Raw genomic sequence first — 15,838 nt, forward strand, 5'->3', positions numbered from 1 at the left:
TAAACGAATAATCTAGTAAATATAAAACTAAATAAACAAACAAATAGCTTTTTTTAATATTGTGGCAGTTTCATTGTGAAATATCAAGTTAACTGCACTAAAAACATATTTTATGTTGGTCAGAAAGAGGCTGTAAACATTACACTGTCTATTTATCACCACTGATGGCCAATGAGTATCAATAAAAAGTTTTAAAAATAACTTATTACCTACTCTAAAACTTAAAACCCAGACCATAACATACAACAAATGGGGAAATGTGATTAAACATGATCATTGCTGAGGTTAAATGTGTTATTTGAGCTGTGTCTACATGTTACATCAGAAAAGCCTCACATAAACGCTCCTACACTGTAAAAAAATCCTGGTTGCATTACATTTTAAGCTGAATCAACTTTACCTTATGAGTTCATTGAACTTATATTATGTTAAACTGACTTAAAACAACTTGCACAGCTTATAAAATTAAGTTAGAACATGATTAACTTAGTTTAATTAGTTACTAGAAACTAAAAACATATGTTGGCATGACAAATTTATTACAGTGTAGAAAAAAAGAGGTAGCAGAGCTGTCAGGGGTGGTCACTTTTTAAATTTTGGTAACTTAAAGGTAGATTTTAGTACCTAAAACCACCAAAACTTACACTAGTCTACTGTTTACAGACTAATATTTACCTTTAAAGTATTAATATGGACCCTTTGGGTTAAAATGTGCACATTTACATGCAAGTGTGTACACAAGAGCAACCAAGATGAATATGTACAATATGAATGTAATATTAATTTATTCATTTTCCTTTGGCTTAGTCCCTTTATTCATAAGGGGTCACCACAGCGGAATGAACCGCCAGTTTATCCAGCATGTGTTTTACCCTTGCATCTGCAACCAAGTACTGGGAAACACCCATATACTCTCATTCACACACATTCACTACGGCCAATTTAGTTTATTCAATTCACTTATAGCGCATGTGTTTGGACTGTGGGGGAAACCGGAGCACCTGGAGAAAACACGGGGAGAACATGCAAACTCCAGCGAACATCTTGTTTTGAGGTGACAGTGCTAACCACTGAGGCACCGTGTCACCCCATGAATGTAACAATAAAATAATATAATGTATAATACTGAGTGTGCCTCACACATGTGAGTGGGTTTGACAAACCACCGGTAGAAAACCCACTCTTTTTGACACTTTTTTCTTTAAGATTTATATTTGGTCTTTTTATTAGATAGGACAGTATTTAGACAGGAAGGGAAGTTGGAGAGAGGGAGGGTAGGGTAGGGAAATGTCCTCCAGCCGGGATTCGAACTCGGGACGCCCTGATGTGCTACTGTACCATATGTCGACGCGCTAACCACTAGGCTATTGCACCAACCTTTCTCTGAAACTTTAACTGGTATTTGCACCAGTTTTTGCACCAGACACTTTCTTAGGTCACACTTTATTTTGATGGTCCGTTTGTGGAATTTAATTTACATAGCATCTACATCTAATTCTCATTAGAGTTTAAGAAGACTGTTAGGTTGGGGTCAGGGTTGAGGTTAGTGTAAGTTGACATGTACAAAGTTTCACATAGTCAGTTAAAGTGTCTGTTTAGCAGCAGTATCAACAGAAATTAAGCAGACAGTCTACTAACGCGCCATTCGCACAGGGCTTCTGCGTCAACGCTTGACAGAAGGTGTGTCTGAATTTGGGGCTGATCGATTGTCATGGCAGCGTCAGCCAATAAAATGAGTCCGCAATCGACTACTGTCTGAGCTGGGGTATTTGCATTCAGCGATCTGATTGGCTGACGCTTCCGTTGGCGCTTAAAAAGGTGAGAAAGCCACAACTTCTGCAGTGAGCAATGCCACTGAAGCGGTGCCAACAGACCCACAATGCAGATCGACAAAGCCTGACGTCACCCATTCAAAGTGAATAGGAAGCGTTGATGCTGACGTCCCATGTGAATGGGGTGTAATACTCAAATGGACTATCAAAAAATAGTGTTACCCTTTCTTACAATCACTCCACCTCAAACAAAAGTTAAATGAAGTGTGCTTATTATGATTTTGATATAAACATTGCAAAATTGTTCATATTTAAATATGCTAACATTCATTTTTACGGTGTTCACGAATCAGGCACTGTGGTGAAAGAGTTACCATTATTTCCCCAGTAAGTCTCATTGAGATTTAAAATCTCTTTTACAAGAGAGACCATACAGGTAATAGCCATACAGTAAAACACTTTTACAATACATAAACACCACATAACATTTCATCAGTCCTCTCAACAAAAACAATCACATGCTTCCAACACCACACTCTTTATAAAGCCTTTAAATTCCCTGAAAGATATTTAGTTTGAAGTCCTTTTGCAAAGTATTCCATGCCAAAGGTGCACAATACTAATATTGCTGTGCAAGGAACGGTGCGGAAGGGAGCAAGAAAGGGAATATAAAAAATCACTGGCGTTTTACTGCAGGCAGTGTTTCTGTATTTCAGCTGAAAACTGTAGCCTATGTATGTGGGTCAAAGACGAGACGTCCCGTTTTACTGTCTGCATCAAATTCAATTAACAACAGTGATTTGATATACAGTACACAGGAAGCGTAATAAATGCAAGCAAAGTGTCTAAAGTAATACAGTAAGCTTTCATTAGTTGTTAAGTGTGTATTTACTAATGTGATCTGATGAAGAACAATACATTTACACCCTTTATTAATCATAGTTCATCATTTACTAATGCATTATTAAAATTAACTTCATGCTTGTTATAATATTAGTTACTGCACCATGAGTTAACAATAATAATCTAACAATGAACTAACTAGGGAGAGCGGGGAGAACCTGTTTATTGATTAATTCATTTTCTTTTCAGCCTAGTCCCTTTGTTAATCAGGGGTTGCCACAGTGGAATGAACCGCCGACTTATCCAGCATATGTTTTACGCAGCGGATGACCTTCCAATTGCAACCCAGTACTGGGAAACACCCAAACACACTCATTCATCCACATACGGACAATTTAGCTTATTCAATTCACCTGAGCGCATGTCTGTAAACTGTGGGAGGAAACCGGAGCACCCGGAGGAAACCCACACCAACATGGGGAGAACACGTAAACTCCACATAGAAATGACAACTGGCTCAGTCGGGACTTAAATCAGGGACCTTCTTGCTGTGAGGGCACAGTGCTAACCACTGAGCCACCATGTCGCCATATTTCCTAATATTCTTTCATTTTCTTTTCAGCTTAGTCCCTTTATTAATCTGGGGTAGCCACTGCAGAATTAACCGCCAACTGATCCAGTGCATGTTTTACTGCCCTTCCAGCTGCAACCCCTCACTGGGAAATTTACTAATATATAAGTTCCTATTATAGAAACTCGCATTTTTTAAATTCATATTATTAGTGATTATTTTTTCGACTGGCTACAGAACAAAACGCTGTTGTCCAGTTGCCTAATTAGGTTATTTATTTATTTAATTTATTATTTGTTTGTTCATTTATTTATTTGATTGATTGTTCAATTGTTTCTTATACTTATTTTTTTGTTTGTTTGTTTGTTAATTTATTTATTTGATTGATTGTTCAATTGTTTATTTTACTTATTTTTTTGTTTGTTTGTTTGTTCATTTATTCGTTTATTTGTTTGCATGTTTGTTAAGCCAAAATATTGTTGCAAACACTAAATAAATTAGGTTATTAGATATTAGCTATTATGTTGAATCGAATAGAATTTTTTTGACAGATTTTTGAAATAAAACCGTCTAGGATAAAAACAAAATAAAGCCCTGGGCTTGGTTCCATTGTGGTCCTCGCTGTTAAAAAACAAAGTATGGCTGCAAATTACAATTAACGCCTAAAACAAACAGTACCTCCACATTTAAAACAGGAACGCGATTATTCACAATACAATAACATACAAAAAACATCATCATCCACCATGCAAACTAACTATCCTCATCAAACAACCACCTTTTGATTGCTTTTTTGAACCTCAAGTCTTTTATTTCCTTGGTCGATTTTGGTCATTTGTTCCTCATGATTGCACTTGTATATAAAAACCTATTTTCCCCACTACACTTCTATATTTAAATAAACAAATAATAAAATCCCAACCCCTATATGAAGGCTGTTGCCCCACCATTTGAAAATAGTTCACCAAATAACTAGGAACAACATTGATAAACATTCTACGTATCATTAAAAACACACTCTTTTATTAACAGTTAACATGCCAAATTCTTTAAAAAACTTTTTAAAATGTGTTGAAAATATTTCTTAGTTAAAATGACTATGGGGCAACATGGTGGCTCAGTGGTTAACTCTGTTGCCTGCTGGTTCGAGCTACGGCTGGGCCAGTTGGCATTTCTGCATGGGTTTCCTCTGGGTGCTCCGGTTTCCCACACAATCCAAAGAGATGTTGTACAGATGAATTGAATAAGCTAAACTGGCCATAGTGTATGTGTGTAAATTGGTGTGTATGGATGTTTCCCTGTACTGGGTTGCAACTGGAAGGGCATCCGCTGTGTAAAACTTATGCTGGAATAGTTGGTGGTTCATTCCGCTGTGTTGACCCCTGATTAATAAAGGGACTAAGCCGAAGAATGAATGAATGAATAAATAAAATGACTACTTTTCATATATTTATATACACATATATACACACACATATATATATATATATACACTAAATTAAATAATGTGGCCTTCAGCTATGTGTATTATATAATTCTTGGCTAGTAAATTAATAAACATCTTATTATAACTCGCTCTGAATAAGGCTCATTTGAAAGAAGTGACGGTGCTTTATTGGTGAAAACACTTCACAATAAATGACGCGAGCTTATATGTTGTGCGTGTGAAAAATATTGTGTATGAGAGAAAAAGGCTCGTGTGTATCTATATAACTAATGATTTTGCATTATACGGAAATATCAAACCACAGCCTGCGCTAGGCCTCGGCCTGAATGCCTTACCAACATCATACCAACATTAATCAGACATGATGGAGGACGAGGACTTGCACACATTGCTCATTCATGTGTGTGTGCGTGTGTGTTTGTGTTTCTGTATGTCTCCACCCCCCTTTCCAAAACAGCTACTTCTTCTATCACTTTGGCACAGGCTTTATCGAGTCCAATAAACGCGTAGCGTTGAACAAACAATAACATATTTTCAAAAATATATTAAAAGTATGAACGAGGACAGCTTTTCAATCTTGGATTTGAATAATGAGGAGGGCTTGTCTATTAATACCGCTGATTTTCGCTGTGCCGTCATCTTAACTTTTCCAAAGAGAAAACGAGTTGGAAACACAAGTATAATGGAACAGCCCGCATTCGTGCGTTTTTGGTGAGGAATGGAGCAAACCATTTGTATTTGTAGGGGGGAGAAAGGAATGCATTCCGACTCTAATATATCAAGGCTAAATGGCCTTGTCTTTGAGTAAGGGGTGAGAAAATCTCTCTTCCTCTGTTCCTCCGCAGTTATCTAAGAGGAGATATCTGTAATTTTCTAGTTCAAAAGGTTTCCCTCTAAATCACCAGATTACCAGCCAGCAGGTTTAAAACAAACGGAGAAAAATAAATATGAAAGAACTATCTGACACCAACTGTACGTGCTAACAACAAGCCTAAAGAGCTAAGCACTAATGTGTTCATTATTATGAAATATTAATATTAACTTTCACATGCTGGTTTTCTAAGAATGTCATTACTTTATCACTTAAGTTTTAGAATCACAAAATAAGCTTTTAAAAGTATCATAGATTACTGGGTGCATTACAAATTGTATCTATTAATAACAAATGACGTGACGAAAACGTTTTAAAGTAATTTATGCTACTTTTGGATTACTTTTAGATGCCTATTTCTTTGTAACATTGGAATAGCATTGGTATGACATTTTTAAATTAATGTTAAAAGACAATTTACAGTTAATAATAATATTAATAATATTTGTAGGCCTATAACAACAACAAAAACAACATCAATCATAGTAATAATAGTAATAATAATAATAATAATTATTATTATTATTATTGTTATTAGTATTATTATTATTGTTGTTATTAGTAGTAGTAGTAGTAGTAGTATTATGCCTATTATTATTATTATTAGTATTATTATTACTATGCCTGTTATTATTATTAGTATTATTATTATTATTATGCCTATTATTATTATTATTATTATTATTATTATTATTATTAGTATTATTATTATTATGCCTATTATTATTATTATTATTATTATTATTATTATTATTAGTTATAAGTAATCGTGAAGCCTTATGTTATGAATAGGCCTAATTTTGTATTGCATCTAATTTTTTTAATGATTATTTGAAAAGGTAATTTTATCTAACTTCAAGCAGCCTTTCAGTATCAGATTATACAGCTAACACTCTACAGAAAGAGAGAGAGAGAGAAGAGATAGAGTGAGAGAGACAGAGTTTAAAACACATCTTGCATAATACTTAAAATGTCATCAATTGATCACAGCCCCTTTTTTTCCCTCCGACCAACATCAAACTCCTGAAATCCAGCATCTGAGCTCTGTTTACAGCCCCGGCCTGCCTGCGCCCACCCTCCTCTTCCTCCGGGCTCAGGGTCATTCATCACGGGGCAGGAGTGGAGCCCGGGGCCTGCGGGCTGCTGTCAGGTGCTCACATCGGCCCTTTGTGCCGGCCCGCAAACAAGTGTCGGATCAGCAAAAGTCTATTAAAGGCTGGTGGGCTTTTCACAAGCAATTGGCAGCGGGTCACTGACTTCACTGCTCCGACTCTCTGGACCCTCTTTGTGTCGCCGGCGTGCCGTGACAGATCCTGGCAAGATTAATGATTTTTAGCGAGCGTTTCTTTTTTATTTTCACCTCTCCTCCTGCTCATCCGCCTCCGTCACCGCGCTCTCTGTTTCCTAACTCTGAATTATTCACGCGTTTTTTGGAGGCTTGCGCTTTCCCTCTCGTTTCCCATCGCTGGTCCTCAGCCTGTAGCATCCAGAAAACTGACTTTCAAGTCAAATTTTGGTGACGTACACGGGACGCGCAGTAGGTCTGTGCTACATTATTCAAGAAGCAAAAAGCGCTTTATTTCGGGAGGTTTTGGAGAGTCACGGTGAACTGTAAAAGCGCTCAAATCATATTGTGATGATGATGCCTGAAATCTGCATGCGTGAAGCTTTATCACTATAGAGTTTAACATTCATAACCTATCTCTTATGAGCTTTACGCAGCGACGATTTTATGCCAGATCTAATGCATGCGCATTTACTGAGTTTTTATTTCAGCGCAAAATATCTTATCAGACAATTCCTAAAAGCTAAATTTGCCTCACGGTAAAATGTATAATTGCTGCTACATAAAAGTTTAATTGCAGTCTTTTTTTCTCTCTCTGAAAACAGAAAATTCTCGGATTTTGATCATTAAATATCACGAGTAGCCTACAAACAATTTTAAACTCATGATCTAGGATGAACAATGGGTTACTAGACTGTATTTTACATTTTAATAAACAAACGCATGAATTAAAATCACATCGAAATAAAGCGCATGCGATTAACAACCCGCAAATAACGCACAATCAGGAATAAAGTCAAGATGTAAAAAGAAATCGATATTCTGAAGATCTTGTCTTTAATTCTTTATATTTTCTAGATCCTCAGTGCTTTTGAATCTCCTTTGCGTACATTCACATAGTAAATTACGCATATTAATAATAAAGACAGTATATAACGATGATTGATGCTGATAAACTGGTGATTATCATGTAGGTCAGACAGAATCACGAAACATGGGACAGAGCATAATTCCATGAGCAATAGCGATATCCTTAACTTTTCCTCCCTCGGTTGCATTGCACAACATAATAATAATAATCATGCAAAATCGCCTTTGTTTGAAAACTTCATATTTTATTAAGGCGTACTATAAGTTTTGGTTTAGATAAACTATATATATATATATATATATATATATATATATATATATATATATATATATATATATATATATATATATATATATATATATATATATATACTATAGTTTATACTATATATAAACTATACTGTATATATATATATATATATATATATATATATATATATATATATATATATATATATATATATATATATATATATGTATATATATATATATATATATATATATATATATATATATAAACATACATGGATTTTTGATAATACTGTACAAAGAATAAATAATGATCTCTTTTACGTGGCGCAGTATAGTCTAAGATAACGTCTCTGCATGATGCTGCAATAAGCACAAATGTCAGGGACAGAACAGCATGCAGTGTTTAAATAAATTCACGTTTGTTTTAAAATTCATGGCTACCACGAATAATCAACTGCTTCGCGGGTATTTAGTAAATCTAATGCACAAATAATACTGTTTAATCAAATAAAACAAATATAGCCTGACTTAGCTTTCAAAACTGTTACATTTATGCAGTAGGCTATACAAAAGCGTATTTTTTTGTTTATTTGTTTCTGTAAAAAAAGCATCGTTTATGTGTTTGTTTGTTTGTGAACACCTGCTTTTAAAAGGAAAAAAAAAAGTGTCACGCTTGTTTCGCTGTTTGCTCGGGTTTTTCTGCAGGTTTTGTCCACTAGGGGCGTCACACTCTTGTAAATCGCTCAGTTAGTCGCTGTGAAGTTGGATAAAAGTGTAAAAGTGGCTCGTTCTTTGGCTCATTCATATCACCCCCGGACTCGCCTGTATTCTGTTCTTCTCGCTACTTCGATAGCTGTATCGGTGAAATGTAAGTCTAAATGTGTGGATTTCATTTATTTATTAACTGTCTTATCATTTAGCCTATTACTTATCAGTTATGCTATTGGAAGGCATCGCAGCTTCCTCTTAATAAACTTCTGAAGAAAGGCTATATAAGACGCTTGTATACGTTCACAAAAAATACCAACAACAAAAAAAACAATTCAAGTTTAAAATGCAATTCAGCACGTCTTCGGTCTTATTGGTAATTGTTTTTGATGCGCTGCTAATTAATTAGGCTATCTCAATGACATTTATTATCATTATTGAAAAAGTGAAATTCATTTGCAACTCAAATTGCATGCGTTCGGGCTACTTCTGACGCGGTTTGCCACTATCCATCAGCTGTATTTTATTTAAGGACACAACAGCCTGCATTTTAAGCATTAAAAATGCCGTCTAAATAAGCCATTTAAAATTTGAGTGCCAATAAAGAATGGGAATGTCGATCTATCATTATTAGCAGATCTAAACTTGTCCAGATTTTTTCCCTACACTATAATCGTGTCTGTTACATATTGATAACCTCCTGTCCTAATAGATGATGTATTTTGTTTTCAACTTTCTCCAAGGAAGCAGAGCGCAAGCCTTTCGCAACCGCCCATTACCTGTTTGTGTCCCAAGTGGAGGATGAAGAGGCAACAAGAACACACTTTCTGTCTGTCTTTCCAGTCTCGCACAAAACGCACTGATCAAATGAACTTATAATATTAAACGTGCCTTTTCTTTTCCCAAAGTCTCCTGTGGTGTTCCAAACATTAATACTGGAAATAAAATAAATAAAAGACGCTCAATCACGCTTCCACAAATGCAGATATGAGTTTCAATATTATTTCATACTTATCTTAATGTCCACGGCTCAGTCTCCTATTCCCTTATTTTAAAAATACAAATACGCAGACATGCAGCGTCCTTCCCCAGAATCTCAGGCCTGGGACATTCACCGACACACTGTCCACAGCGTCTCCCCTTGACAACTGCTCTATGAAACATCTCTGAGCTGATTTTATTTCTCTTATTCATTCCTAAAATTCGTAGGATGGGAATCTCATTAGGCCAAATAAGCGTGCATCAACACTTTTTTCCGCTGTCCATAAGCAAGAGGATCACTTAATAGATCATTAACCACCAATATGCTGCTGACATGAGAGTTTTGTGCATCTCCTCTCCATTAGAGAGAGAGAAAACCCGCGCAGCGGCGGCGAGTGTGAGGGAATCAGAGCGCATGACAGCGCGGGCCCGGTGCCGCGTGATGGGCTCCGGGTGTACCGGCAGACCGAACATGTTTCCGCGACTGATTTACGATCTATGGAGTGACGCGGAGTCATCTGACTTCAGGGCTCTAATCCATTATTAAACGCATTAACTGTTGGCGTTATAGTTGACGTGGAGATGCGATGCATGATTGTGATATGGGTGAGTAAAATTCGCAATGACGGAAAATAGATATAGATTTTCATAGTAGTTCAAAATGAATGCAGTTAATTCTAGTCGTATTAACGTTCAATTTTAAGTGTCACTTAAGTGGCCTAATATAAGTTTTATTTTGTTAAACAGCAAGACGTATTGAGTCGCTTTTGTTGTCAGGAGAATTACTTTAACTGATTCTTAAGGTTAACTCCATTAATCTCTCATCAAAATGGCGATATAATAATTAAATATTATTACATAGATCATAAAAATAAATCTTGCGTTTAGAGTCATGGATAATTTGGAGTAAAATAATTGCTGTATTTGATCAGTTACAGAAAAAGAAAGGTAAATTAAAGGAAATGAGTGGAGTTTGAAACAGGAATATGAGCATTTTAATATCAATGACACTTTATATATTAAAATAGTATACATCTTATTTGAATTAATAAATGCTACTTCATATTTTGTGATATTTGTGACTACAAATAATCAATTGGCTTACAACGCAAAGCTGCAATCAGGCCCGCTTTGACAAACGCAGCATAAGAAGGATAAAGCACTCGTTAACGCATAGTGCATCGTTTACGCAACACTATAATTTTAGGCTCTAGTGTTTATTCTCATTTTTTTCGCGAGTAAACTCACTTATTTTACATTTATATCGTCCTACACAACAGTAGAGCTGCAGCTGCGCTGGAGACGAGCGCGCGCAGGTGAGCGCGCACTGAGCAGATGTGCCACATGAGGGCAGCGTTGGGCGAGTTTTCGAGACCAGGAAGCGTAATCCCAGCTCCTTCAACGCACCCCGTCCTACTGAAAATCCAAAAGTCAATAAACATCACAATAACACCTCAAAATCACGAGTACCGCGCGTTCTCATCCATGCAAAATGTCGTCAGTATTAATTCATATGTATGCGTTATCAATAACCATGACTTTGAATATCTCCACGATCCTTTATTATTGGTTTGTCTATGCTAACAAAACCTTCTGATATGGTATAAACTTATGTATTTTGTTAAGCAGTTGTCAGTGGATAATTGATCTGAGATTTACAGACAAATGTTTTGAAGTAGGCTATTGCGCAAATGAGGGTTGATGTAACAACATGCTGTTGCATGTAACAGACCGATATCTTTTTAAATTAATTAATAAATAGATCATACGTCATATCGAGGGTTTCTATTCATTTTAAAGCTCAGCTGAAGTTATACTTTGGAGTCTTAAATCTATGTTTTGTTTTACAGTTCACATAAAGAGAATACATTTTAATGCGAGTGTATAAATGAAAGAAAACTATTTATTTACTTATTTAAAAAAAAACAAAACGACGTGATTAAAATGTGCCCAATTAATGTACGCGTTTTACTTTTTCAACAGTACAAACGGCTCCTCGTTAGGCGCGCACATCCAATCAGTCAATATACGAAATACCACTCTCGCTTTCTTCATCCCGTCAGCTGACAGCACACAAACAACCATCATTATGCTAATTCCACAAATCTGACTGGTCGCCAGCCCCTTCTGACGTCACGCGCGCGCAGGCTATAACAGCAGAGAGCGGTCTGGCGTCCTGCTACAGTCTGAATACTCAGGAGTGAGTGCGAGCTCAAATTCTCTGCGGTGCAGAGCTGGAAAAACACAGCACCCTTCCACCCCAACGCTGCTTCACTGGCTTAAGGACATATTTTGGAGTATCCGGGATCGGGACGGGAGCCCTCCTCCGGTACTCATTTTTATCTTTTATTTATGCTTTGAGTTCAAGTGCGGCGACGGGACATTGAGCGCGCGAGAGACTTGACTTTCTCCAGCGCCGCGAGTAGACTCTGAAGACTGCAGCTGTCGAGCTCTGCGCGTCCATATGAGGCAGATGTCTTTCGCGGTGCATTAGTCCCGAAAGTTTTTGGCTTTCTGTTGTTCGAGCACAATCGAGTGACACTGTATGCTCCAGCGCACGAGCGCGTCGCATGCGGACACCCATCAAGAACATTGCTCGCGCAAAGAGAGGGGAGAAAAAACGCAAAAGTCTGGTTTTCCCAACACTTTGCTGAAGAACAGGGGCACGATGAGCGCCGATCTTGCCATGGGGCCCGAGCTGCCCACCAGCCCGCTGGCGTTGGAATATGTCAATGACTTTGATTTAATGAAGTTCGAGGTAAAGAAAGAGGCCATGGCGGCGCACGACCGCGCTAATATACGGCAGTGCAACCGCCTCCAGCCGCAGGGCTCCGTGTCCTCCACTCCTATCAGTACCCCGTGCAGCTCCGTTCCGTCCTCCCCGAGCTTCAGCCCCACAGAACAGAAGAACCACCTGGAGGAGCTGTACTGGATGCCCAGCGGCGCGTACCCGCAGCAGATCGACCCGCAGACGTTAAGTCTGACGCCCGAAGACGCGGTGGAGGCTCTGATCGGTGCCACGGCCCACGGGCACCCGCCGCCCCCTCACGTGCAGCAGCAGCTGCAAGCTGGAGCGTTTGATGGATACAGGGGCCCGCATCACCACCACGGCCACGCGCAGCAACAACAGCAGCAGCAGCAGCAGCCGCACCACCACCACCAACACCAGTACGGCGCGATCCCCCATCACCCCGACGACCTGTCGGGTCACCCCGGCGCTCACGGTCACCACCCGCACCATCACCACCACCACCACCACAGTCAGGACCCCGACAGCCCTTCTCCTACCTCGCCCGAGCAGCTCCACCACCGCCACCACCACCATCACCACCCGCACGGCCACCCGGGTCAGGGTCACCACGGCGTGGGGGGCGGCCTGAACGTGGAGGACCGCTTCTCCGACGACCAGCTGGTGACCATGTCCGTACGGGAGCTCAACCGACACCTGCGGGGCTTCACCAAGGACGAGGTGATCCGCCTGAAGCAGAAGCGCCGGACCCTGAAGAACCGGGGCTACGCGCAGTCCTGCCGCTTCAAGCGCGTGCAGCAGAAGCACCTGCTGGAGAACGAGAAGACGCAGCTCATCAACCAGGTGGAGCAGCTCAAGCAGGAGATCAACCGGCTGGCCCGAGAGAGAGACGCCTACAAACTCAAGTGCGAGAAACTGACCGGAGCGAACGGGTTCCGCGAGGCAGGATCCACGAGCGACAACCCGTCCTCCCCAGAGTTCTTCATGTGAGTGCGTGTATGCAGTACAGTGTGTCTGCTTCTTATGCCTGAGAGACAGCTACCAGTACTCGTATTAGAAGAGAATAATCCACAAGAAATAATAACGATAATAATAATCTCGTATGTAATCATCGCCACAGACCGCTGGCAACTAAAACGCGAAGAACACGGTAGAATGTTTTCCGGGATTTAGATTAGTTGCTTGTAGTACTACCCCTCGTTTCGTAGAAAACAAAAAGAGAGAAAGGCGAAGAAGAGCTGGCTTTTTGTATTTAGATAAGACCTGCTTTGCGTCTGGTATGTTGAGGAAAAAGAACAAAAGTCGCCAAACTGTGTTTGCGCGGAGCGGAGAGAGAAACTTTGGACTTTTTTTCTTTCTTTTTCCTACTCGGCCAGAAAAGTTGAGAGCACCACAATATGCAAAACTTCCCTTAACTTCTCCTGTTAAAGCCGCCTGAGAGAGAGGCGACAGGGGGAACTTTATGCAACATCTCATCGGTTTATTGCCTGCTTGGTTATATATAGATATATATATATATATTAAAAAGAAAAGGAAAAACGACAAAAACAAACACATAAATCTGCATTAAGATATTAATCCTGCATGCTGGACATGTATGGTAATAATTTCTATTTTATACACTCTTTCTTTCCTTCTTTCTTTCCTTCCTTCTGTTCATTATGTATCATAAAGAGCATGTTTTTGATCTTTAGCTCTTTTTTGGGGGGGATATGAGACTGGCTCTCCGGTCATGGGTTCATTATTTGGACTTGTAAATACATATGCAACAGCAAACCTACAAACCGACATCGAAGAGCTGATTGTTTTACAACTTTTGTCGTTTGTTTCATGTGTCGGGAATAGATTTCCAATAACGGGCATTTTGCAGTTGCATTGAAAGTAAGCAAACTTTGTAAAAGAAGCGCACTTTTTTGGGGGGCGGGGGGGGGGGGGGGGGGGGGGGGTAATGATTTTTCTGGTATTGGCAGTTTTCATTTCGACTTTTTGATTGTTTTTTTGGTTTTGTTTTAGCAGAAGCCGCCTTTAGGGAAGACACGCCGCACACATGCATTCATTCATTCATTCATTCATGCACGCCTTTCATTTTGGTGCTCATAGTCTCATGTCTAGTTGTAGCAAGACACAAGAGAGTGTGTGTGATTTTTTTTTTTCCGTGGAGGCTGTTGCATAATCTATTGCTATTCTATAATATAAGCAATACTTCTAAGTCGTATGTTTTTGATGGATAGGATTTCCACGAACGGGCACACTTTCATTAACTTTATTTTTTTTTTTTGAGCTATACGAGCTGCCAGTTTTATAAACCAACATTTCAAAATGTAGTTATTATAATCCAGCTCGAGGGTGTAGGCTTCCTAAATCAGGGGTTTGTGTATTATTGCCTAACATGAAAACTACGCATGTATTTCAATGGAGAGTTTCAATGATCAATGTTAAGTGTTTTCCTTTATTTTTTTTTCTGCCGGTCAGTAAAAAATAAGGGATCCAGGTTCTGCATAATCTCAAAATGAAAATTATATGTCTCATGTTATTGTTCTGTTCTTGTTTTGTTTTATTAATATGTCGAGATTCTGGTTCTGCTGGCCAGATGCATAGTTTTTATTTTAATGATTAAATTAACGGTCAGATCATATTGAATAAGCATGGTGCTTGCATCTAAGAAATGTTGTTAAAAAGTCATGCATTTAACAATCTTTTTGGTTTATTACTGATTCAACTGTGTTGAAATCAAATGTAAACTGCAGCAGCGGGTTGTTGTTTTTGTTTGTTAATTTCATGTATTATGAGGGGATCAATTTTCAAATCTGTTTATATAAATGGACAAAAAAATAAGAATAGAGTTCAATTCGGACTATTCCATTCAGGCTGGTTTCTGTTTCGTTTTTGCTGTTTTTTGGAAAGAAATGGTTTCCTATTTTGCTTATTAAAGTCAGTGAAATGGCACTAGTTTCGAGATCACTCATTTTATTTATGCGTCAGTTTCTGTGTCTGTCCGAGTTACGCAACACTTGCTGCACGCCGCATTGTTATCGCGCACAACTGGAATCCAATTAGCCTTCATCTATCGGTTTATTGAAAAATTCAACAGAGGAAACGATATTTCTGCAAGCTTGTTTGAGATGGGGTTTTCCTGCTGAACTTTAATGACTCGCATGCGAGAAAACCTGCGCCTTTACGCCTAATAATACTAACAGGCATCTGAATTTGTGGACTAAACAACGTTTATCTGGAAGCAGGTTTAAATATAGGCCATTAAATGATTAAGTAAAACATATATAGCCTATTTTCATTTCTCCACAATGTAAAATGCGTTTTTAGAGCGTTTTCAAATACTCAGCGTTTATAGTCGTTTTTTTATGATACAAACAGAAAGAAAAGGAAGAAAGCTATAAAGGCAGAAGCTGTGTGAAGACTTCCTCTCTTTCTTTCTCTCTCGGAGTGTGTTCGGGCCTTCGCTTGTGTTGCGACCTGCAGGATTTGCAGCGC

At 38.7% G+C, this 15,838-nt stretch overlaps 1 protein-coding gene across 1 annotated transcript; it reads left to right on the forward strand.

Annotated features, from left to right (window-relative positions):
• The first annotated feature begins 11,784 nt into the window (after positions 1 to 11,784).
• Positions 11,785 to 14,271, forward strand: mafba (MAF bZIP transcription factor Ba). Its single transcript, XM_056448851.1, has one exon. It carries the CDS (start codon positions 12,146 to 12,148, stop codon positions 13,337 to 13,339), a length of 1,194 nt encoding a protein of 397 aa, XP_056304826.1. The 5' UTR covers positions 11,785 to 12,145; the 3' UTR covers positions 13,340 to 14,271.
• Positions 14,272 to 15,838: the final 1,567 nt, after the last annotated feature.

Source organism: Danio aesculapii, chromosome 23, assembly GCF_903798145.1.
Source record: "Danio aesculapii chromosome 23, fDanAes4.1, whole genome shotgun sequence".
NCBI classification, from domain to species: domain Eukaryota; kingdom Metazoa; phylum Chordata; class Actinopteri; order Cypriniformes; family Danionidae; genus Danio; species Danio aesculapii.

Coding starts and splice junctions, on each gene's coding strand:
- mafba (XM_056448851.1), top strand. CDS start 12,146: ATGCTCCAGCGCACGAGCGCGTCGCATGCGGACACCCATCAAGAACAT.